The sequence below is a fragment of the Schistocerca nitens genome, chromosome 9 (genome assembly GCF_023898315.1).
Source record: "Schistocerca nitens isolate TAMUIC-IGC-003100 chromosome 9, iqSchNite1.1, whole genome shotgun sequence".
Lineage (NCBI taxonomy): Eukaryota > Metazoa > Arthropoda > Insecta > Orthoptera > Acrididae > Schistocerca > Schistocerca nitens.
In genome coordinates, this window is record NC_064622.1 from 312,555,152 (window position 1) to 312,582,120 (window position 26,969).

The 26,969-nt window shown below is 40.3% G+C and overlaps 1 protein-coding gene across 1 annotated transcript; it reads right to left on the reverse strand.

Annotated features, from left to right (window-relative positions):
• Nucleotides 1-540: 540 nt before the first annotated feature.
• LOC126203375 (T-complex protein 1 subunit epsilon) lies at nt 541-26,678 on the reverse strand. The gene is made up of 3 exons (XM_049937671.1): nt 26,516-26,678; nt 7,856-8,982; nt 541-1,458 (listed from the first exon to the last, which is right to left on the reverse strand). The coding sequence occupies exons 2-3, from the start codon at nt 8,960-8,962 to the stop codon at nt 928-930; spliced, it is 1,638 nt and encodes a 545-aa protein (XP_049793628.1). The 5' UTR covers nt 8,963-8,982; nt 26,516-26,678; the 3' UTR covers nt 541-927.
• Between the last annotated feature and the right edge of the window lie 291 nt (nt 26,679-26,969).

Below are 26,969 nucleotides of genomic sequence, written 5' to 3' on the forward strand. Positions count from 1 at the left end.
TATCTACAACAGCTTTTTTCCCCACTCCCTTTTTAACTTTTATAAAAGAAACAAGATCTGAATTCCCAAGAAAGTTAAGAACTCCTGTGCTCTTTTTCACCTTTAGTAAAACACATCATAACGTACATCTATTTTTTATATAGTTTAAAAAAGAGGGTAAGACAAATTTCACTACTCATCGAAGTTTTAATTATGATTACATGCTACATTCATGTTCACACACAAAATGGAAATCCACAACTCAATAAATTATGTTGTCATTCTTCCATTAATGTCACAAAATGTTACTCTAGGCAGCAGGGTGTCCCATTCTGTCATTCACTTTCAAGTGATGGAAGAGCAGTACATTCACCACCTATTTGAGTAACTTCTGCCAAAATAGAGTTCTCATTGCATATTTTCAGTAATAATGAAATGAATGTAGAATTATAGGTTTCATGTGTTCAAAAAATTTATTTGAAAAGTAGTAAAAAGTCGTCTGTGTAGAAAAAAGGTGCAACACAACATTTAGTCAGTGATTACAAGGTTCTGACATATTAGTTACCGTAAAATTGTATGATACTGTTTATTAAGATCTGTTACAACTTAATTATAATATCATATTAACATTAACAAAGAAGAATATGTTATTTTAGGTAATCACATTTTACGGAAATATACTGCACCAAGGGAACAATAACATTAAGTACTTTTCTTCGCAGAATTCTGCCTTGTTTATTATTCTTTAAAGCATTTTCAGAAATCAGAAAAATGATTAGCTATAAGTAAGGTGAAATTTAAACAGAAGCATTCACATATCACAGTAAGTGAACTACTGTACTTCTTACACTGCTTTCCTTGGTGCAAAAGTCTCATAAATAAGCAAAAGTAAATGCAACATTTTTACTAACATTGCCAAAACTTTAAGTGGAAACTGGTAGTATTGTTTTACAAACCATGGGAGCCTTGGTCGTTTGGGCATCTTATGTCATCTATTTTTAGAATCATCTTAACCAGTTGTGTGGCAAGCACAATTTGCTGCTTCTTACTACGCAGGGTCTCAATGACATGCTGCTGGCGCATATCAGCTGTGCCACTGAGCATACAATCAATACCTAGTGCTGAATTGCCCTCAACTGCTTGGCGTGCCTTTACTTCTGTAACGGTATGTATCGGTGAGAGGCCAGAGTTCTCAGCCAAAGCCAGAGGTACACTCTCCAGCGCTTCAGCAAAAGCACGGAATGCATACTGCTCGAGTGAGGAAAATTTGTCAGCTTCAGCAGAGACAGAAAGTGCACATGAGATTTCTGCTGCCCCACCTCCATAAACAATACGGTTATCCACCACAAGATTTCGAACAACACACAGTGCATCATGGATACTGCGTTTTGCCTCCTCAATTATCATCTTGTTTCCACCTCTGATGAAGATTGTCACTGCTCTGGAGTTCTTACATTCTTCAATTACCAACATGCGATCCTGCAAATAAATTTTTTATGGTCTTAATTATCTTTTACACATCACATCTTTTATGATCACAAGCACAAAACTAGATTATAAGATGAAGCATGAAACTATATTAAATGATGAAGTCATGAAAAAAAAAAATCATAATACTGAGAACAGTTATTTCAAGTATGGTAAATAGTTGACAAAAGTAACTGGACTGCATAATTTATAGCTACATTAATTAATACTGTTAACTGTTGAGATATGACAAAATTATTACTAGAATTCAAAGAACTAATATTCATGGTGATCATCCACCCCTCTCACAGATAACTCAGGAAAGCTTAAGGGCCCCAAGACAAAATCATCTGTAATGTTCAACAAAAGCTTTATGCACATGGTATGGAGTGAAATTTGTTAATGGTGAGTGAACACGATGTTCTAAAAATATTTAGGTTTTAACAGTTTATTATACGTATTAGATGTTGTGCCTTGTAATGATTTATCATTAGAACAAAATAATTAAGCTGCCAGTCAACTGTTCCCTCAGCCTGCCCGATTACGGTATTAGTAACAAAGAAGGCAAACATAAGGCTAAATGCACTGAAGTTTGCAGAGACTGATTATGTAATTACAGTTCAATGTTTTCTGAAAATATCTATGAATGATAATATCTATGAATGGCAGCATCAGTTTCAAGGTGAAAAGTATTGGATGACATAAAATGCCCGGATCTACTGTCAAATTTAAATGTCTTTCACATGTACCTATAAAAATCTATTATGAGCACTGGTCAGGAATTAGTAATTTCAGGGAAATGCCTGAAACTGTGTCCATTTCTTTACAGTTCTGGAGTCCTTAGATCAATGGATGTTAAGTCAAATAACGATAATACATGGTTATTTATTATTTATGGTTATTTATTATGGTTATGGTTATTTATTATTAAAACAAATGCTTACACTATGAATTTTACACCGTTACCGTAGATTTCAAAAAGTGCATAAACAAACCTTCCTCTTCAGTCTGTCCTCTCTCCCACATATACTCAAACAAACAACTATCAAACATATTCATATACTGTCTAGTTCTGTGCAAGAAGAATACTTTTTGGATTGTGATATTATGGTGGTACATCAACACTTTACCTTAATGGAAGAAAAATTTAAGATATGTTTATGTGAAGGTAAAAAACCTTCAAGTCATAGTGCAGACCAAAGATGAGTACCCAAAATTCTTCCTTGCACACTCCAGGAGTCAAAGTAAAATCTGTTTCCCATTTCAAGTACGTAGGAAGCACAATCTCGAAAGACAACACCATTGAGCAGGAAGTACTCAGCAGGACACAGAAAGCATCCAATTTTTATAGTCAAATCAGAAATCTTCTCTGGAATGTTAAAATGCCACAAAAAGCAAAAGCACCCGTGTACCACACCTATTTCTTACCATTACTTACATATTGTTTAGAAACGTGTTCCCTACTAAACAAAGCCCTCTGCAGAATTCAAGCAACACAAATAGCTTCATTAGAATTATGAATCGAACAACTAGAAAGGACAAACTCGGGAATGATGTGAATAGAAAAGTAGCTGTTATTGAAGAACCTATTACCAGTGTCAAAGAAATGCAGGCTTCAGTGGTATGAGCACATAATGAGGAAGAACAATGAAAAGACCTACCAGGAAGTATTTCAACCTGAACCTCATAGAAAGAAGACCACTGGGAAGACCAAGAAAATGGTGGTAGAGACTGTAAAATCAGATGTGGAGGAGAAAGGACACAAGTGGGAAATTGTCCTGGAATAGAAGATGTAACAAGACAGCAGATGGTGAGCATTTACACACCACACTCCGGGAACTGAAGTTGGAAAACGACTATGATGATGATAAATCCTCCATCATTCTAACACTTATATTATGTGAAATAGTCAAATAACTGTAGTTCCCAAAAGGCTGTATTCTTTCATGACACTTAGTAACTTCTCCTTTATATACCTGGAACCAACTTAAACAAACTACTTGTGGGTTCCTCTTCCTATTCTCCCAAATACTCAACTTCCTATCGCTTATCTCTTCCCCGAAATTTTCTTTTCTCAAACATTGCTTTGCCGATATCAATGACACCACCTCTGCCACCAAGTTTTTTGGTTTGTTTCGAATACATTTCCTGACATGCTTCCCTACAAAAGCTTTTCCAAACTACTATGATCTTCCCTGTTATACACAGTTCATCTGTGATACAAAAGTTGCTGCATTGCTTAACTGAGATACAGTAATTGTAAAAAATTTATAAGACTTAATCTGCTTCTCATAAACCAAGAGTTTTTTCAAATGTTGCAACTAACTCTGCAGCTTTTCTATTTGCACTCCATCAGTACCTTTCTTACAAGCAATAAGGCTCATAACATGACCGCACATCACTCACTTCTTTCTTTGGATATGAATCTGTGAGACGTGCACCACTTCAGCACAAAGACAAGGTGCTGAAATGAAGTCGTCTGCATGTCACACCTGCAAATGCAATGGATAGAAAGCGTACCAGGTGTACCGGTATGAAAAGAGCATTTTTTGTGAAAATGAAACACTAATTTTGAATTGAAAAGTAAAAAAAAATTATTCAAAGTACTGACCATTGCTTTCTATACATTTTGACCACCTTTCTGGCAATTTGTGGACACCACGCCAGTAGAAATGTTCGTCTTTTGAAGCAAACCAATCAGACACCCAATTTTCGACCTCTTCGTAGGAATCGAAGTGTTCCTCAGCCAATGCGTGTCCCATTGATGAAAACTAATGGTAGTTGGAAGGGGCCCAGTCTGGTGATGGTGAATACGGCGGGTGGGGTAGCAGCTCCCAGCCAAGTGTTTTGATTGTATCCTGAACCAGTTTTGCTTTGTGTTCAGGTGCATTGTCGTGTAAAAAAATTACTTTGCCATGTCTTCTGGCCCATTCTGGTCTTTTTTCGATCAATGCATAGTTCAAATTGATCATTTGTTACATGTAGCGATTAGTATTCACAGTTTCACTGGGTTTTACAAGCTCATGATACACCACACCTTTCTGATCCCACCAAACACAGAGCATTGTCTTCTTGCCGAATCGATCTGGTTTTGCAGTCGATGTTGATGGTTACCCACGATTTTTCCCATTTAGGATTCTTAAAATAAATCCATTTTTCATTGCCAGTAACAATTCAATGCAACATTGATTTTCTTTCGTGTCTTTGAAGCAAAATTTGACAAATAGTTTTTCGGTTTTCCATCTGTCTTTCATTCAATTCATGTGGCACCAATTTTCCACACTTCTGGATCTTTCCCATAGCTTTCAAACGTCAGAAATTGTTTGTTGTGCAACATTTAGCATTTCTGCCATTTGCTTCTGACTCAAAGTATCATCTTCATCCAATATTGCTTACAATTCGGCATCTTCAAACTTTTTTGGTGGTCTTCCACGTTATTCATTTCTTACATCAAAATCATTATTTCTGAACCGTTCAAATCATCTTTTGCATGTTGCTTCTGATAGAGCATGATCACCATATGCCTCAAGAAGCATTCAATGTGACTCTGCAGCATTTTTTTTTTTCAAATGAAAACAAAAAATTAATGCTTTCTGCAAATTATCATTTTCTGGTACAAAATTTGACATTGTTAACACGAAGAAAACATAATATGTTGTTTGATCCATGACTCGATGTATACAAAATATCTTTGACAGATGTCATACCAACCAAAAAAAAAATTAAGGCCCGTTCACAACAAATGTTCCCTATCGACACATTTGTATCTTAACGCTCATTTCATACCGGTACACCTGGTATTGTCCACACAAAAGAGTGCTTTCTCATGGTGTTGTAATCTGTTTCAACATTTCCCATTGTCTATTTACAAAAATCACTGACTTGCCAGGCAAGTGGCATTTCTATCGTCTGACAGAAGATAAACACGCCACGATAAGATCACGAGACATATTGCTGACATTGGCCTACTTCGTTAGAGGGACAATTCAAAGAACCTGATGGTGTGTGTACTGAAGATCTTACAGTACGCACACCACAGTTTCCATGACAAATTTTGAGATCTCAAGTTAAGACATAAGTTAACACACTGTCAATGAACAATAGTGCAAACGAGGAAATATCTAAAAAACTTGCAAGCAGATGGCATTTCCTGATGTGAGCAAAAATGTTATGTACTAACATCAACATCTTTTGTTATGAACTTTTTTTAGATGGATACAGCAAGCCAAATGATGCGTGTGTTTCATTAAGACCACTGGCATCATTTTCTTTCAATAAAACGAAGCACATTTGGTGACAAAAATACGCATTTCCTTGGAGTCGCAGGACAAATTTAAAATACCTTGACTATTTCAGAAATAACCTCAGAAAACAGTAGGCCTCTTGAAGGAAATGTATAAAGCAGGGAAGAATTGTGCAAACCAACACTGAACATAATCGCCGATAAAATGGTGGTTCTACTATGTACATTATTGCCAGTTATTACCTACTGTGTTATATCCATTATTCTACATGTACTGTGCGAGTAGTGTAAAAACCACCAGCTACTGACAATTTTCTCCTTCTTATCGTCCATACTTTCTAGCACAAAAACTACTTTTGAAGGGCCAAAATGTACCAAAACAAATAAAATGTCCATAAAACGCCACACTGTACAACATACTTGCAGTGAGACAGTTGCAATTCCTGCAATCCATCGCCCATGGCCTCTGGCCTGCTGAGGAGCACCACAGTCATGGGTCCATGGATAAACCATGGAAATCCACTGCATTACACCAGGCACAAACAGAACTAGCCTGCGAGCAGCTCAGTGAGACTAGATCCGATGGTGAGGGCCTCCATATCAGTGAGAACCAAATGTCTTGGGGATTGGCAGGCCCGATTCGTTACAGATACCCGCAAAAATGAAGTCCAGTTTTGACCTGACATGAAAATCCACTTGTGTGGCCAGCTACTCACAAGTCACAGACAGCATGTTGACAAAATGAGACCACAGTGATCAATCCACACAACAGATAATTTGTTCAAATACTCTGAAAATCAATAATATTGAAGATAGGTAGCAACTCACCGTAATGATGACTGCTGAGCCACAGACAGGCACGTAGAAAAGACGATTATGCTCCCACAACTAAATTTTCAACTATAGCTTTTGTAAGAAAACAAGAGCAATCACCCACACATAAATCAGGCACACGACTGCTGTCTACAGCCGTTGCATCTACAGTCTCTGTGTATCAGATCCAAACAAACCACACCTCATGTCTCCCTGCCTCTCATCGGCAGCTGCTAGGCTATCAGCAAGAAGTGGTGGCAGCACTTACTGCAAGCTGAAGGGAGTGGTAGGACAGGGGGAAGCTCTAGGAATGAGGGAGTAGGGAAGCAGTGCATGTAACCAGCTGAACCCAGCCAGTGATGATGCACGACACCTCAGTAAACAAATCATTTCATCTACTGAGTCAAAAACAAGATTCTTCCAGTGGTTTTTTCCCCCCCAAATTTGCCTGATTTCCCTGACATGTTTGAAATTCCCTGATTTCCAGAACCTGTGGCAACACTGATTATGACTGTGTGAGCAAACAATCTTGGGACAGAGGGAGCAGGGCAAGAGAATTACATAAATGACATTAACAAACAAACAAGTCAGCAAATACAAGATATGATACTATGATAAGAAAAAATAATTAAAGCCATTGATACAATGATGAACCAACACGAAAGTATTAACTTCCCAACAGAATTCTTAAATTTGCTCAATGTTCCAGTATGTTGTCACAAAAAAGCTTCTAGGCATCATCATAGAAGGAAAAATATTAACTGGAAAATTAAAAGGCAGGTGAGGGTTTGTACAACAAATTTCAATCATTTCAACTCAGCATTCAGCTTTAAAATGGTCTCTCTAAGATTAGCATACAGTATGATTATCAATAAAGCCCAGAGCAAACACTCCAATATTCCGAAGTAAACTGTATGTCTCTAACAAACAACTATGCAAATGTGCTGGACAACTTGAAAGCTTATTCATTTTTGCATCTAAAAACAAAGTACATTAAGTGTTTTGTAAGAACATACTTTTAGTGTGTTAAACGCTATACAAATGAAATGATTAACTACACTTTTTCCGATAACAAAAAGATAAAAGACCTAGCAATGTGGATCTCTCTCAGTTAGAAAATAAATAAAACTAGCCAAGATTCCAAATTACTTGCTTTGTTTGTTTTTTTATTCACACATTTTATCTTGCTGCCCTACAAAGAATATAATGATCTACATCAAAATCACTTTCAGTTACACTAACTTGGTTATTGAAGTCATTTAACTTTATAATAGATTAATGTTTTTGAAACATTGATTACTGAAAGTCATTGAACTCTACAATAGATTTTAACCATTTTGAAGCACATCATACCTTTGTGGTACCAAAGCTGATTTCTCGAACCAAGCCTGCATGCCCCAGTTTATCCGGAGTCAGTTCTTCAAACCTTGGCACTATGCGACCACCAGTGGCTATAGCAATCAGTTCAATTTCTGGGCCTCCAACCCAACGGACAGCTGGCAGTTCCCTTTGCAGCAAGAGATGGTTTGCTTCATCATCAAAACCCCACTGACATATGGCAAGTGTAGCACCTGTATCCTTCACTTTTTGTACCATCTCAGTAAATTTTTCAGCTTCATAAGCTCGCAGGGCTTTATAGTCCTCTACACTAGTGACATCCAACTTATGCTTTGTCTTAGGCTTTGGTGGTTCAAATGGGCAAGTTAAGATAGCCAGTTTCACATCTTTTAAAACTTTTGGCATCTGAGGATGTGAAAAATCTTTGTCAACAACCACACCCTTAACAAGCATTGTGTCTTCTAAGCGGCCTCCAACTTTGCCTATCACTTTAATTAACTCAAAGTTAACATCTTTCTTTTCCATATCAGCCACCGCCAATACAGCATTTACAGCAATTTCTGCCATCTGTCGGTGACATTTGTTTACAATCTTTGAGCCCAATGTAGTCATAGCAGTTTGTATAAGAGGCTCCAAATTATTAACATCAAATGGAAAACTATCAGCTATGGAATCAAGATGCTTCACAGCATGATGAGCTGCAAGTTCAAATCCATCAGCTATACGAATAGGATGTATACCTTTATCTAACAACTGTTCTGCCTGCTCCAAAAGGGCACCAGCAAGCACGACTACTCCAGTTGTGCCATCACCTATTTCATCGTCTTGTGACTGAGACAACTGCACCATAAGCTTTGCTATTTCATGGTCAACATCCATCTGTTTCAAAATTGTTGCTCCATCATTTGTAACAGTTACATCTCCATCTGCTGACACCATCATCTTGTCCAAACCTTTTGGACCCAAAGATGTCCTCAAGACATTGGCAATTGTTTTACCAGCAGCCATATGAGACTTCAGGGCCTCCACTCCTGTAAGTCTCTGCTGATTCTGCTGGTCACGTATGATAATGAAAGGTCGGCCAAATTCATCAAATGCCAGTGTTCCTGGAAATGATGCCATCTTGCTGGATGTTTGAGCACCTGAAAAAACAATTTATTTTATTTTTTTTATAATCATATGACAGTCACAAGAAAATTTAATCAGTTGAATGGAAAGATGAAACAATATTTATAATAGAGGACACACAGGAATGTACAATTCTTTTTTTGCCCCTTCGTTTAACCACACTAGTCTGACACTATAATACAAACCAAGCACACACAATTGAGGGCTAACACCCCTACACAGTGGAAAAGAAGTTTTCTGTCCACACTGTCAGCCAGTCCCATTTAGATGGAAGTTAGTGCTCCTGTATCTATGTTGGCTGTAAAAGCCTCTGTGATCCATCATGCACCTAACAGCACATAAGAGAATCTAACATTATTTCCCGACTTTTTTTTCCTGCTGTAAATGAGCCAGCTTTAGAAACATACAGGTTAGACCAACTTAGTGCTATTAAAAGTGATAAGGGCTTAATGGTTTTTTTAAAAAAATATTATGCTGGCAGAACAGACACATGAAGTGAAGGAAGGAAAACTGTGGTTCTAAGTTCCATCAGTGACTGAACACAGACTCCGATATAGAAGGAAATAGAATGAAACCTACCTTGTTAGTTTTAAAGGAACCATTTGTCTTAAACAACATAAAGCAACCACTAAAGACTAAATCAGTATTTGCTGGACAGAAAATTGAACCCCTCTCCCTGCAAATGTGCATCCCAGTTGCACAAATGTTATGAATGTATCACTGTAATTCTTTGGTGCAGAGAATTGCTCAGCATTGTTCGGCTCTTTCCACACTGACAACAAAAAAGCTCAGTGTTTCTAAGTGTGAAGTAAACAACAATGTCAAAATGACCGGTTTCTTGTTTTTAGTACCAAATATTTCCTATCCATGTCATCAGACAAAAATGCTGCCACATAGCTGAAGAAACATTAAGACTCATACTAAAATTCCTTCCCACAACTTTTGTAACATCTTAGAGTTTAAAAAAAAAATTTAACAAAAAGGCATGGTTGTTGACAGAAAAAAAAAGAGGACAAAATGAGAAATCAGAATTCATCACATCTTTGAACTTGACAAGACTCTACATTCATCATGAATTTGTTAACCTTCAGGATAAAATTTGGTGCAAACTATGGGGCACTGAAAATGGAATGTGTCTGTGGTGTTACTAAAGTGTTCTCTCCAATTACAGATTGTAGAAGGAATAAAGGATATGCCAATCAACAAGTTACATAGAAGCATCTACAGAGTAGACGATAGTAACAATATTATGAAAAGATTAGTTGCTACTCAGTATATAACAGAGATGCAGAATTCGAGATAGGCAAAACAGAAAGACTGTCACACAATAAGCTTTCAGTCAATAAGGCTTGCACGAGACCCTAAGTATATTTTGAGTGAGACTGCTTGTCACTGCAGATGCGACGGCCTTTACAGACTGTAATTAACCCCCCGCCCCCTTGTACAAAACTGGATCTCCAGTGTGTATTTTTCCAGGCACCACCTTCCACAGTCCCACCATCCGTATCTGACTCAGCATCTCCACTATACGGTGAGTAGGAATTATCCTTTTCATAACATTGCTACATTCCACTGTTTGATTTTGCCTGACAACTTTTCGTCCATCCTACCCACAGTGCTGTTTTCCTTTGTTGCTATTTTCTAATACATTACTACACCCAAGTGTCCACCTTTCTTTCTCTTCTTTCCAGTGTCTCTCTTGTAACCTTACAAACTGCACTGCATGCTCTTCTTACGAACCATTTGGTCACCTCCCTGCGTCACACTCCCATATTTTTGCGCACCACTCCTGTGCCACAGAATCTTGTGTCTCATCCTACCAACCACTCCCCACCCCCCTACTCCTCCTCTCTTCAATTCAGTCACATCTGCCATTCCCCTTCTTCACACTTATCCGCCCATAGACCCACAGAATCCATAGAATTTTTTAAATTTATCTTTTTTCTTTGATCATCTTGCGACTTCATGCTGATTTCTATTGGTTTTTGCCTTTCACTATCGACATATTCCTTCTGATTTCACCTTGTTTCCCCTTATTTCATGCATTTGATCCTTTCCATGATTTTTTTTTCCACGTATCTCTGTGTTCCTTGCAATTTTTTCAGATGTAATTCTACATTATTTATGTATTTTTTCACATTTTTCCAGCACCATGGATTCTTGCTCCTTTCATCTGTGTTAATACAGAAAAGTTTCCTTATCAATAGTCAGAACCCAGTCCTACATGCCATTCCTGCATTATTGCTTGTGTCAGGGAATCCCCCCAAATGGCCTTACCATCAAATTACCCATCTCTGGCTTCCACCCTTCCTTCCAGAATGACCTCAACCTATTCAGATTCAACCAATCCTTAGCCCTCACCAACACAGTCCTGAAAAACCATATCAATCAAGCCCAAACTTTCTTGCAATATGTTCCCTCAATCTATGAAAAATTCCTGCTACACAATCCCAAATTCCTGCATCCCATTACATGCACCGCAACTCTTACCCTCCATGAACACCACCTCAAAAAAACTCTCAACCCTGCTCACTTCCTAATCCTGCCTTGAACTACCACTATCCACCACCTTTACAACAACCTCCGAGCCTCCCTCACATCCCCCCATGGCTGACAAATCCTGTCTAACAGACCACTACACTTTGCCCACCCTCCAAAACTCACTCCCACCACCATACACAATCCAGAACCTAAATACAGTCATGAGCCTTTCCTCTAAAAGCCTTAGCCCCACAGAAATAACCCATTCATGAGCCATCTGAAGGAATCCTTCCTAAACAACCAGAATCCTAAACCCCTCCCCTGGTTCAGATTCACTGATGGCATCATGATCTAGGTTGAGGGTGTGGACAACCTATCCACATTCCTCCAGAACCTCAACACCTCCTTCCCCATTTGCTTCACCTGGTTCTACTCAACCCAACAAGCCACCTTCTTCGATGGCTACATCAAAGCCTCTGTCCATATCAAACATACCAACCTTGAGCAATAACCTCCACTTCACCAACTGCCACCCATTCCATACCACGAAGTCCCTTCCATACACCCTAACCACTCGTGGCCATTGCATCTGCAGTGACGAGCAGTCCCTATCAAAATACACTGAGAGTCTCACTGAGGCCTTTACAGACTGTAATTCTCCCCCCCCCCCCTCCCCTCCCCTCAAAACCTTGTACAAAAAACAATCAACCTCCTGTTCCTTATCTTCCCAGTCAACTCATCACTTCCCGAAGTCCCCCTGTCCGGCCACAAAGGAGCAATCCTAAACAATATCCTCAGCCAACCCTACACAAATCCTTGTCTCATGGCTCATATCGCTGTAATAGATGTAGATGTAAGACCTGTTCCAAGCATCCTCCCACAACCTACTCCCTACTCCAGTCTGGTCACAAACATCACCTATCCCATCAAAGTCAGGGCAACCTGCGAAACCGGTCATGTGGTCTACCAGCTTAGCTGCAACTACTGTGCTGCTTTTTACTTGGGCACAACAACCAACAAACTGTCTGTCGGAATGAATGACCATTGACAGACTGTGCCCAAAAAACAACTGGACCACCCTGTTGCTGAGTGCACAGCCCAACTCGATGTTCTTCATTTCAATGACTGCTTCACAGCCTGTGCAATCTGGGTTCTTCCCACCAACAGTAGCTTTTCTGAATTCTGCAGGTGGGAATTCTCCACGGAATATATCCTACGTTCCCATAACCCTCCTGGCCTCAACCTTTGTTAGTTACTGTCCTTACCCACCTGGCCCCTTCCCCATTCCCACTCCAGCGCTAAATAGCCGTCTATTCGACCAACCCAGTCTTTTTACTTCTCTCCTTTTATGGTATCCCCCCTCTCCCCTGCCCCCTCCCTCCTTCCCATCTCACCTCTCGATTGCACCTCGCTGCCCTACCCTCTCTCCACCTCATTCCTGCACACTATCACAACTGCACTTTCCCGTCCCCCACCCTTACCCTGCTATCCCTCCTCCTCTCTGCCCCAGCCCTTCCTTACCCCCACCTGGTTACCTCTCCCATCATGCACTGATGTTTGTAGTTGCCTTCAGCTGCCAGAGACTGTCGTCATGTGTGTGAGTTGCATTTGCGTGACTGCGTGCGTGCGTGCGTGTCTGTTGTCTATTTTTGACAATGGCCTTGCTGGCTGAAATCTTATTGTGTGTCCGTCTTTTTGTTGTGCCTATCTGCGACTCAACATTTCTGCTATAAGGTGAGTAGCAATTACCCTTCCATAATACTGTTGAGTAGATGACAGAGTATTATAACTATACATAAAGATAAAATGCAACCTGTACATAGAAACATTTATTAACTACGTGAATTCAGTTAACATTTGTGTCTGAATATTTCTTTAACATAACTGTTGCACAGTATTTTAAAAATGCTTAATAATGGGCTGAGTTGTCATTCATAACGTATCATTATGAACCGTCCTGGCATACACATGGAATGACCAAATGTCAACCATATCTGTTACGAACTATAACAGTTCTCCCTGAAACTACTACATGAATGAAACAAGTTTAGTGAATTGTTCCATTATTAAATTGCAGACAGACCCAAAACCATCCAACCAAATGAACTACCTGTAATAGGTATTATTATTCAGGATGGTAAACCTAAATTCCCTTTTCACTATTAAAACACACTAACTCTAAAATGAGCTTATAACATAAAACTTTTTTTACATGTCTGTTAAATTTATCAATCCCCACAAATGTTTACAATTAGTCAGGAAGCTAATGCTGAACATAAAGAAAACAGAATGAACTTCATTTTAAAGATGATTATTACACAGCTTGTATAACAAAGAACTTTATCAGTATTGCCCGCCAGATGGGGATGAGCAGACAAAACTATTAGTAAAAAGATCACCATCTTGTTAGACAGTTTCCATCATTGATACTCTATTCCTCATGTACATTCAGTTCTTAGTTATGGCATCATGCTTTGGGAATCGAGTGCACAAAATACGGCTACGATAAACTACAGAATAGGTCAGTAAGAATAGTACCAGTAACTAAAACCAAAAATTGGGCTCACTGTAAAAAATCTGTTTAAACAGCTGAAGATTCTAAGGGAAAGGCAAAACTACAACTCTTTGTCACATTAAAATACACAATCACAACATAATATTTTTACAACAAAATGTACCATGATCTATAGTGGATGATCTGCCAGCAAAGAATGTTGTTGAATGCTTAGTCCAAAAATGGCATCAGAGAGGATCTATTCTGAACAAGTCAAAAAACTTTCGCTGCTGCAGTTCAGCATAAAATGCTTCAGAGTCCTACCAAAACTACCAGACACCTTTCACAAGGAACCAGCATATCAAGTCAAATCGTGCAGGCAAATACTCCATCTGGACCTGCATAATCCCTACAGAGTGTCTGTTGTTCATGCATTAAAACCAGCAGACACTCCTAAGCACTCCAGTCTTCCAAGTGGCTTTCACTGAAAAAAGAACAATAAATGGCTTGGGCATGGATCTGTTCTTCATGTCTGATTAGGTCTGGTTCCACCTGAGTGGTTATGTCAACTTTTGGAACCACAGATCCTGGGCAATGGAGACTCCGCATAACTTCTACAAAACATCATTGCATAATCTGAAGGTTGGGTTTGGTGTGCAATGTCTGCACGCTGCATAATTGTTCCAATCTTTTTTATCAGACACTCACTTTGGCATGCTACATTGTCAACTTTTTGAAACCATCCGTGGTAGCATTAATGGAGGAGGAAAATACCTAGTTACGTCCAACAGGATGGAGCAACTGCTCAAAGTCTGCTGAACCTTGCAGCACATTTCCTCAATTTTCAGGCCCAATAGAGTTGTTAGTACAGGTGAGTCTGGTTGCGGCCCTAGCAGGCCGCCCAGGTAATTTGACCTGCTAGTGTGCGATTACTTTGTGTGGAGAGCCAAAAGTCTACGGTGTATTACAACAACTCTTCATAGTCTTCAAGAATTGCAGCTGAACATTTCCGATGCGACTGCAGCAATTCCATCACTCCAGCTTTGTTCTGTTTGTTATGTTATGCTGTAGGGTGCAAAAAAAACTGGGATCATAAGCACCCAAGTCAAAACTATAGAACACAAAGACAGAGAGGATATGTCAGTCCCAATTGACATAATACAAGACAGCTAAAAACAGGCATGTGGGAAAAGGGCTAAAAAAAGACACCATACAGAAATGGAGTTCCAAAACTAAAAATTAAATTGCCTTCGCCATATTACTTTGGTCAATAAAAAGTCCTAGCCATCTTTCTTTGGCGGATAAAAAGTAAAGTGTGGTCGACAGCTCGCACATCATTTGCTAAAACGGCCAATAATTCAGATGGCAAACCCAAATGGGAACGTAAAAGGTTAAAAAATGGTCATTCCATCAGGAAGTGGCAGACAGTTAAAACTTGGGTGCAATGTGAACAAAGTAGTGAGGTAGTGCCACTTAGCAAATGCCAATGGCTGAAAAGGCAGTGCTCAATATGCAGCCAAGTTAAAATAACCTCCTCCTGGTGGGAGGGCTGAGAGGAGGGCATCCAAGCCCTGGGAGAGGCTTAATAAGCCAGAGCTTATTCCGGTGAAGGGAGGACCATTGGCGATGCCAAAGGAACACCACCTCCTGCCAGACGGCAATGCAGAGATCATCGGAGGGAATATAGGTACTCGCAGGCTGAGGTATTAGAACTGCAACTTTGGCAGCAGCCTCGTTTCCTGGCAGACCGACATGACCAGGAACCCACAGAAACATCACACTGGCTCCACCAAGAGTGAGCAGTTGACATTTTTCCTGGACCTGCTGCACTAAGGGATGGGCGATGAACAGTGCACGTAGACTTTGAAGGGCAATGAGTGAGTTGAGCAGAGGACATAACTGAAAAATTTACTCTGTTGCCTGATACAAGGCGAAGAGCTGGGCTGCAAATACTGAAGAGTGTGCCGGAGGCTGGTATCAAAAGACACAGGTGCCAATGACAAAGGCACACCTGATCCCACGGTCAGTCCAAGAGCCATCAGTGTATACAAAGCTACTATCGCGAAGTTACATGTGAAGGTCGTGAAACTGAAGGCGATAGACAGAGGCTAGAGTAGTGTCCTTAGGAAGCAAACGAAGGCCAAGGTTACATGGGCCACTTCACGAAGCCAGGGTGGTGAAGGGTTCACACCCACCGGAAAAGGTGCAGGTAGTGTGAAGTTAAGCCGCCATAGTGAGTACAGAAAGCGGACTCCAGGAGGTAACAGAGGAGGAGGACGAGCCCCATACTGACGATCAACGGAATCATCAAAGAAGGAGGCATAGGATGGGTAGCCACGCATGGCACACAAACGGCACGAATACCTGCTGAGGAGAAAATCATATCAGTAGGACAGTAGTAGTTCAGCAGCTTCAGCATACAAACTCTCAACCAAGGTGGTGTAAAAGGCACCCACGGCCAAACATGAGGCCACAATGGTGGATAGTGTTGAGACAGCGTAAGAGGGGTGGGCGTGCAGACGCATAAACAAAGCACCCAGTTGAGTTTTGAACGGCCAAGGGACAGGTACAAACGTAGGAGGGTGGTTTGATCGGCATCCGGGAAGTACCATTGAGGACACACAGTACACTGAGGAACCACGTAAAGCGGGCTGCCACATCAGATACATGGGAGGACCAAGAGTGTTTCCTAATGAGCAAGAGCCCAAGGAATTTCATAGTGTCAATAAAAGGAGGGACAACAGGCCCAAGATATAAAGACAGTGGGAGAAACCGCTTGCGTCGCCAGAAATTCATACAGACGGTTTTGTCAGAGGAAAAGCGAAAGCAACTGTCGATGATCCAGGAGTAAAGAAGATCGAGATACCACTGATGATGTCGCTCAGTAATACAGGTCCGTGGAGAACTGCAATAGATGGCAAAATCATCAACGAAAAGGGAGCCGGAGGTGCCCGGTGAGAGAGAGGCCATGATAGGGCTTAATGGCGATAGCAAAGAGGACGACACTCAGGACAGAACCCCGAGGCACACCATTTTCCTGGATAAATGTGTCCAACAAGGCAGAACCCACACACACCCTGACAACTCGATCTTTTAAAAATGCCTGAAGGAAACACGGCAGGCGGCCATGGAAGCCCCACGTGTAAAGAGTATGGAGGACACCAGTTCTCCAGCAGGTGTCGCAGGCCTTCTCCAAATAAAAAACAAGGCCACCGTCAGGGATTTCCGCAGAAAACTATTCACAACTTGGGTGGACAAAGTAATGAGATGGTCAACTGCAGAATGCTGCAATCGAAATTCACTTTGTGCATTCGTCAGTAAATTGCGAGACTCGAGCCAACATATCAGCCGGACCTGAATCATATGTTCCATCACCCTGCAGATGCAGCTGGTAAGAGAGACGGGGCAGTAGCTAGAAGGAAGATTTTTGTCCTTACCGGGCGTAAGTATGGGTATGACAATGGCTTCACGCCAATGTCTGGGAAATGTGCCCTCGGCCCAAAAAGTGCTTTCCCACAAGAGAAAGGTGCTGCAACATCTGAATGTGGATGGCGTCCGGCCCTGAGGCGGAGGATCGGCATAAACTGACAGCACGATCGAGCTAGCTTTTTTGCTATTCTGAGGAACACGACGACACTTTGCACGCATCTGTTTATAATGAACGCAGTTGGCACCACAGGATGACGGTTAAAAAGGCAGAGAGCACATCTCCATGCGCGAATTGCATCGCGGCATGTCTCAGTCCACCAAGGGACGGGGGCACGACATAGTAATGAGGAAGTGTGAGGAATGGAATGTTCTGCAGCACTAAGGATAACGTAGGCGAGATAGTCCACCTAGTCATCACAACTGGGGAAATCTTGTTCTTTCAAGGTCACCAGGGAGGAATAAAGTTGCCAGCCAGCCTTAGAACACTCAAGACGATGGACACGCTGAGCAGTGCAAAAGGATAGGTCCAAATGGGAATAGGTGTATGAGGAGTCTGAAAGGTAAGTGGGTGCTTCAGTGTTAAGGCAGAAGAGGTTAAGAAGGCCAGCCAAGAGGGCAACTCTCCGACAGGTCCTGGGAGAACCCCAAAGGGGACGATGCAAAAATGGGGGAGGTAGCTGCCCCAATAAGCTGAAGGAAGTTTGCTCTGGTGACATTGAATTATGGAGGTACATAAATGGTACAGAGAGAAAAAGTCAGGTGGGGAAAGAAAGGCGAACTACAACAGCTTGAAGACAGGTAGTCAGGGAGATGGGTTGTCTATGAATGTCATCCCACATGAGCAGTACGACACCCCCACGAGACGGAATGCCGACCTCAGGGGGAAAATCAAAATGAATCTGCAAGTAATGTGTTAGCTCAAAACAGTCGTGAGGGCACAATTTTGTTTCCTGGAGGCAGAGTACAAGGGGATCCTGCGATGCTAAAAGCAGTCACAAATCCTCTTTGTGGAACCGAAGGACATGAACGTTCCATTGGAGGACAGTCATGATGAGGACGAGATGTAGGGATGTCAACTCGGCGTCCATTGAGTAACAGCCGGTGTAAAGTCACTGCTACAGGGCACACCTTTCTGAACAATAAACGGATTTACCATGGCGAAGGACTGACTGTCTACAGAATGTGACACCACGAGGAACCGTGGTGAACCATTAGCCTGATTACATTTACATTTAGTATATGTTGAGTGGGAAGATCATTGACTCATCGCGAGGAAATCCCCAACGATTGCCAGCGTCTCCGATGGCACGCTCCTTCCAACTGGGGGCCCCCACTCACAAGGGGGCACACCCGCCTTAGGTGATAGTTCACACCTCTCAAAAACCTGACAGAGGGGCCAAGTGGCAATTTGGGAAGATTGCAGCTCAGGCAATCACCCCTCCGTCGGCCTGGCTTGTACCAGAGGGTACGTGCAAACCCTACTTGTCTACCCGGGGCTCGGAACTATGCGTTACCCAGTCACCTGTCATGCGTCAGATGCGTCGGACAGCCTTCAGGAGCACACAGTGAGGAAGAAGAAAAAAAGGGGATCCTCAAACCTCGAAGCGGAGGAACGAGAGGAGAAGGGAAACACAGAAAGGAAAAGGGAGCGAAAAACAAAGGTGAGACTGTTCACACGTCAGTGACAGAATGCAGAACATTCCCACTAATACCCTTGACATGTTCCCAAGGGAGAGGAAAAATAATAGCAAGAGGATCGACATGCAGCATGGAAGGGAAAAAAAAATGCTGCAAAGGCTTGGGCCCCATGGTAGCCAGGCACGAACCCGCCTAAGTGTGGCGAGCCCCCTGGGGGCCACTCCAGCTTTGATCCACTTTCAGTAACTTACTGACCAGGGCCCAAAAGTGCCATGGCATGACTGATGGCCACTGTCATCATCTCTTATAATCAGGTTAGTACCATATTTCCTTTCCTCTGCTGTGTTTCTTTGTACCCTGGAACTCTGCTCTCCAGGCCACTTTTAATCACCCCATCCTGTATTTCTCCTGAACTCAACATCTCATTCGTCAAGGTGGATGCTGACTCAGTTTTCCAGGTAGACTGAAGGGAGGGCATGGAGACATGCATGTTCATGGTCCTGACTCACCAATGTGCATCCATAGTGTGTGCAATGCAAACCTATGTTTTTATTATAAGACGTTTGGTGCAAATTGTGTATGATCTGTCATGACACTGATCATATTCGGGAGGGTGGATTTGCTTATAGCCATTCTAATTTATATTTTCCCAATGTTATTGCAAATCATTTCTAGCAAATGCCATGATGGTTCCTTCTGCAAGCCCAGATGACCATTGGTCCTGTCCTTAAATACAGGGACAACAAAACTTTGATTTTCAATATTTTGAAAATTGTTGACTGAATTTAAAAAGGTGTCTTAGCCTTCTCATTAAGAGGTATAATCTTACGTTTACAATTTAACACAGTAAGACAAGTAACTACATAACTTCAAACCTTAGGAATTTTTTTCTCACTGGCACCATACATAAAATGATGAAATGAAGATAGTTCATTGCTTACTACATTTCTGCTGTTAATGCAATAAAACTTTCACATTGGATTTTTTTTTCCTACTGACTCTATTCATGGCACAGTTTGCAGACAGTACCGATATTACCACTGAACATAACTGCATAATTAAATTATACAATGCATGGTTCGGGAGAGATGATGGGATAAGCATTGAGATGTGTGGAAAACCTGCTTTTGGTTATAATGGAGTGCTAATTCATAACACTATATGCATCCAGTGTTTGATAATGAGAGTACTTAGTGACTTCCAACAAACTTTAAGCACAGTTTCAAACCTTCTCAACTTTTTCTCACTTACATGTCTAGCGCCAAATATTTAACATATCAAGTCACTTGTGAAGTAATTAGGTATCTGAAGAGCTGTTTAATTCATTAAAGTATCAGGTCTTAGTGGTAGCTACTTGTATATTAAGTGTGTATGTATATTGGAGTTATTTATTTTCATTGTGTCAGTTATTTAGTTGTTATGACGACAAATCCTGTATCACAGAGATGACCTTAAATGAATGAATAAATAGCGTGCATCAACAGGGTTCATCTACCAATCCATTATGGACATAACACTAATTCATCATCACGGAGCAAGAGGACTGGACTTAAATGTACTGAGAAAAATTAAATAAAAAACGCAACTGTATATTTCACCCAGGAAATCAAGCTGCATAATAAATTTCCCAAGAAAATGGAAAAACTGAAACCATTATGATTAAAATGATTTAATAACTCTTATATAACACATTCTACATTGTGAACTGAAAACTGACAAAAGGGTAATTCCATGGAAATGCGACATTTTTGTCGCAATTAAAATTTTCTTCCACTTAATCATGTAGCATATCACATAAAAGCTCAGAATGTGTAGTTTTTGAATTTGGCAACACTGCAACAATAAACTTAGCACGAGCTATGCAATAGAAGCCCGAATATAAACAGTAACAGTGCCTTGCACAGAAGCCATTATTGGCAGTTTTCAGTTAACTGAAACGTAAGTCTTTACTCCTATATTAAACATATTTTACATGTGGCATGCTGTATGGTGAACTCCCCAGTCAATTAATGTAGGTTTTCACAACCCATTGACTATTATGGTGTGGGCAGATAATAATCATAGTAGCTTTGACGTCGGTGTTACGTTAGTCACCAAAACACGCAATTTTTTCACATTTGTACTGTGATTTCAGTTTTTTTGAGCTATTGTATCCATAAACATTAAGACAGACATCCAATATAGCATTCTGAGAAAGGGGGTGCGTAATATGCTTCTACAACTCTAATAGTAGGTGTGACAAATGTAACAGGTATTTTGTGACTCACGTAACCCCCATTATTTGTCACTGGCTATAACGACATTTTATCTGCCTGGAAATAACAGTTTAATTTTACGATTTAATTTCAAAGAGACAATGTTAGTGTGTGTCAAAAATAACATATAAAATATTTATGACAATTAATAGCCTACTTTTTTGGTAAGAAAATTAGTTGAAATATGCCTCATTGGCCACAATGGCTCCAATGACACCAGCAGAACAGAAAAAGAAGTCGACCTAAGCAAGATCCACAGAAGAAGGAAATGGAAAGACAGAAAGTACATGAAAATATGAAGAAACTCTGAGAAAGTAGGAAAGGTAACAAGAAAATTCAACAAAAGGAGAGGGAAGCTTCAAGAATCCGTACGAAAAGAATGAGAGAATGCCGAAAACAGGCTTCTGACGAAACAGCATCCCCTACAATGCCAACAAGTTCATCTGAAATATCACCATACAAAAGTGCTCGGTCACTACAAAGAGCTGTCAGAAAAGTGAATGAAGCTTTACCCAGAAGTCCTCGAAAACGAAGAAAAGTGATAACGAAATTATTTTCAACAAGTTTATGTAGCGTGTCTCTGTGTGGCACAGTGTCAAGACATAGGTCAACTGCAATCGCTGAAGAAATGGAACATCTTGTGCAAGTTTTCTTACGCAGTAATAAAATTTCACACCAGCTGCCTGGTAAGAAAGATGTGACAGTTGTCAGGGATGCACAAACAAAGACAAAGACAAAGACAAGCATGAAAAAGAGGCTGATGATGTTCAATCTGAAGGAGGCCCACTTTTTGTTTAAAGAAAAGTACCCTGATGTGAAAATAGGATTTTCAATGTTTTGCCAACTGCGTCCACCACATGTTGACTTGTTTGGCTCTTTGAGACAAGAAGTGTGTTGTTGTTTATACTGTGAGAAGTTTGAATTCCTTCCTCGCCAGATCCTTTTGTACACAAGTGCAGAAACATCCACAAATGGCTTTGTACGTTCTCTACGTTCTATTGTGTGTGATACGCATAACAAAAACTGTATGACAGGAATGTGTCATTTGTGCTTACCTTCCGAACAATTAGTAGACACCTTGGAGTTCAAAGTGCAACAGTCAACTGAAGAACTTGAGAACTGCAAGATTCAAGTCACTCAGCGGGATAGAACGGGAGCAATTGCGAAGCAAGAATGGAAGCTTCTTGAAGCAAGAGATGAACTAACATCTCAACTCCAGAAAGTAAAATTACACCTATATAACATATATACCGACGGGTATCAGAATTGTAGAAACAGAAGGACTCTCTCCAGCCAGGAAGTATGATACTGCAAACATACTTTGCTGAAAAAGTATTGTATAAGGCACCAGAGTGAAGTAATGGCAGCACACTGGAACAACGATTGTGCTTCTGTGACAATATATACTGCACTCATACATCATCGACCAGATTCTACAGAGGATGTCCAGCATCAGTGTTATGCTGTGATTTCAGATTGCACCAGTCACACATCTGCAGAAGTACAGATCTTCAACAAAGCCATCATAACACATTTTGAAGAGCACTTTGAGACAGTTGAAAAAATTACAGTATGGAGTGATGGAGCAGCCAGTCATTTCAAGAACAAGTATTCCATGGCAGCTATGTCGGCATGTCTAAAATATTCTGCTTGGAACTTTTTTGAATCGTATCATGGTAAGGGCTCACATGATGGTGTGGATGTTGTCGCAAAAAGATATGTGTGGAGGCGCGCCCTCCAAGGTGACGAACATATTTCGAACTAGAGAGTTCTATGATGTTCTTGTTGCTGGTAATTTGAATATGCAGGTCCTGTTTGTCGCCGAGAGTGACATGTAAGAAGAAAAACATTAACTGAGTAACTTTTTTAAACATGTAGCTCCTGTCCAAGGTATCAAGGGAGCGCATTGTGTGAAATGAGTAGGAAATTTGCAGGTTGTGGTTACCATATCTGATAGTGTAAGATTTTACACTGTCAGTCTTCATAATAGCAATGATGATTCAGATAGCAGTATTCCCCAAGAAAGTAGTGAAGACTAGTAATGTCCTAACATTTGGTAATTCTCATTCTATAGAACTACCTGTACATGACTGGTGCATTGTTCAGCATGATAATCAGAGGTATCCTGAAGAAGTTGTTGGAGTGGATCCTGAGGATTCTAATTCTTTTCAAGTGTCTGTCATGATTCCTGCTGGCACATCTACATATAAATGGCCTGACAAAAAGGATCAAATTATTTATCACAGGAGTGATATTGTGAAGAAACTGCAATCACCACCATGCCCACTGAATCATTTCAAGTTCAGTGAGGCTATATGAGATTTATCCAATGCTGTATGCTTTGTATTTACACATGTGCTTCAATCATAAGGCTGTAGCTTATTCTGAAATAAAGTTAATAGTTATGACCATTGTGTTACTTTGTCACAGCACCTTACTGATAAAATCTTCCTGTCTCCACCTAATAATTAGCCGCACAGCAATAAGCAGCTGGTCAGAAGTAAGGTAGAGTGCACAGGTCAAAGTCATATATTAAGGGTGAAACTAAACAGTATTGGCACTTGACAAAAGCTGTTACATCATCAGTTGGTTTTTAAAGTGTCATGCAAATGTTACATTTGTCACACGTTTTTAAATTTTATCTGTAAATAGGCCATTGTATTTATAGGCAATTTGTGAAACTCTCAAAGAAGCCTGGAAGTCAACCTATCATGTGTAATAAAGGTTGTGAAAAAGTAATCATTGTTGCCAAAAGGGAGGGATTAAAATGTCTGTTGTCACTGAAAAATATTATGTTAGTGACCATGTAATGACCCAAAATTTTGGAGGGTCCATGGTGGCTAATTACAGAGTAATAGCATTTCATCTGACTTATTATCTTTACTTACAGTACCTTTGTACCTGTATTGCACTTTATTTGATTCATTTATTCAGTCATCCATACACATAGAAATTACTCTGCAAGGATATCGATGTGATACTTACATGTACAGGGTATTTGGCTATTATAAGCACAAACGAAATGAGGCAACAGAACAAGCAAATAATCCTAATGAAAATAGGTCCAGAAGCCAATGGTTTGCCTGACAATGTATTATGACTCAGTACAAGAATACCTTACAACAGAGTCCCCGAGGGTTCAGACAAGCAGATATGCACTTGAAGACAAAATATGGGGGGGGGGGGGGGGGGGGGAAGATACACATGCCCAATGTTCATGTGAAGGTAGGCTTCTGTACATCACATCATGCCCAGGCTTTGTCCTAATGCAATCGCAGCCATCCACAATGCCAATGTGTCCCCAGAGTTTAATACAATCAACAGTCCTGGAACAGGGTTCAAGCCCCCGGAGGAGGAGGCTGGGATGTCAGGGTACTGGCGAGCCATGATTGATATACTTTTTGTCTAAATGTTATTTATCAGTAGCCTACTGAGGTATTGAATGATAAATAAAATGAGGGCAGTTTATTACTTTGTAATTTAGGATGTCCCACTAGTGGAATTTCAAAATAAATGTAGCCTTAAACATTAAAAGTGTTGTAACATTGGCAGGAGTGCATTTGTCATATTGAGGAAACAACTGATATCTGGACATATGTTTATTAGGTTTATCTGCTTAGTTTATTGTCCTCTACGCACTCCTTTCAGCATAACAGTCAGACATGCTGTGTTCATTGTTTTTAGCTGTGGTATATGGGAATTATATGAGAATAACAGAAAAAACACAAGCTTTCATTCAGTACTGCTGGGTTCTGGTTTGGGTTGGTTTTATTGGCAGTGGTAGATGTACATTAACAATATTACACAGCAGTAGGTATAGGTTTATTGATGAAGAGTTGTCCGAGATGCATCTTGTGTGTGGGTCTCCTTAATGTAATGGAAGAGCAGTATGATATGCTGTGCTTAGCCGTTCCTGCAGCAACAGCATTGTACTTTTGCAATTCTTCATCAGTAGACTTATTCACAGGCCTTTTGTTGTGCATCATTCTCAACATACAATTAACACCGCTGGAAAAACAAACCTGAGTCACAACAAAGCAGTACTGAAAGAAAGCTTGAGAGCAACTAGTAGAATGGGTATTCTGTTGTCAATAGCAAGAGGGCAAACTAAGTTTGTTTCCAAACAAGACACACAGTACATATCGCAGGCTTTTTGCACTCTTGTTGACATATTTTCAGTGCAATACACATAAAATATCCATGTAACACCACCAAAATTTTGTTAGTTCAGGTTCACACAGTGAACAGTAACCCATTTTTTAAAAAAAAACATAACCAGGGTAGGTACAAAAGTAACAGGGTTGGTAACAACAATTAAAGAACTAGACCTGTTATTCCACAATATATTTTCAGAATATATGTTCCTCAAAAATTGTACACTCAAGATTTTTTATTTCCTTTTAACACTCAACGAAACTCTATTTTCGAAGTTTTTCTGTAGAATGTGAACACACTGAATGGGATGGAGAGCACGGGGGTACCAACGACCATGTTCCTGGTGTCAGCTGAAAAGACGTGACTTAAATGATGGGAATGAAAAAGAGTTGACATTTGGCACTAGGTTTAAATTTAATACATGTCTATGTAAGTTGACTCCTTAATGTATGTAACGTTTTCAATACATTTTATTGTTGTATTAAGCCGACATATTTATCACCTGAAAAATTATTTGCCAAACATACATATACCTAGAAACAGTTTCAGGCTGATAATGGTACCGTAATTACTAGTGAAGATGATTGGGAGATAGACTCGAAGAGAGGTCAATTTCATTGCAAAACGATGGTCTGGTTAGTAAAATTTCTGGCCAATTTCTGAGGTGTCGGTGCATTGGTACGAACTTCAAAGGTAGCGATGATAATTTCTGAAATATTTTTGTCAGTCTTCTGGCCTGCGAATCACGTGTTATGAAATGTGTCAGAAAAGTACGCTGTTTCATAAACAAGGCGGTTTCTCACAATTCGTGTCAAATCTATGTCCAGTTTGATCCTGCACAGATGAATATTCAGAAAACTTCGCAAGATTTAATTTCTATGACCTACAATGAGCCTTAAATTTTGTACACACGCGCAACTTTTATCATACGCAAACTGAAAGAAATTTCTGGTCTGACGGGCGTTAAACGACGAAATGAAAGAATTAATCCTTCGCTCGCACAATGACTAAATCAGTTCACCTCGATTATATTTATGCGGGGGCCGGCCAAGTTTTGACATATATGGTAATACTACTCAAAAAATATGTAATTACCTAACTGAGTTATCAAGCTACTCTCCTGCCACCAGGAAAGTTAATTGCAAATCTTCTGCTAATCACGCACACTTCGTTATTTAATACTCGCACTTCACAAATCCATACTTAAGCCAAACCCAAACCAACATGTGCACGAACACCAAAGAAGTTAGTCGCACCAACCAAGAATATGGCTGTATTTGGAGTTCCACTGATATGTATGATAAATGTTAGACTTGCAGTGAGTGAAGTTTAACAAACGAAAACATTGGGAGCCATTTTTGAATAGGTTTTCGCCAACTGTGAACTAGGCCCGTTAACAGAAATATGTAAGATTAGTAAATGTGTGCGGGCGGATATTCAGAGAAGTGTCACATTTTGCTTTTATATGCTTCTGCAGCAAATCCACATCCACCCTTTTTGAGAAACTTGCATGACATGTTATTCTCCAACAGTGGATTTTGAGTCTATT

What these genes read in the sequence shown, in the direction of transcription:
- LOC126203375 (XM_049937671.1), bottom strand. Translation starts at nt 8,962, where the DNA reads ATGGCATCATTTCCAGGAACACTGGCATTTGATGAATTTGGCCGACCT. An exon ending in TCAGCTTTGGTACCACAAAG is followed by an intron (nt 1,459 to 7,855) that starts GTATGATGTGCT and finishes ATTTATTTGCAG; the next exon opens with GATCGCATGTTGGTAATTGA.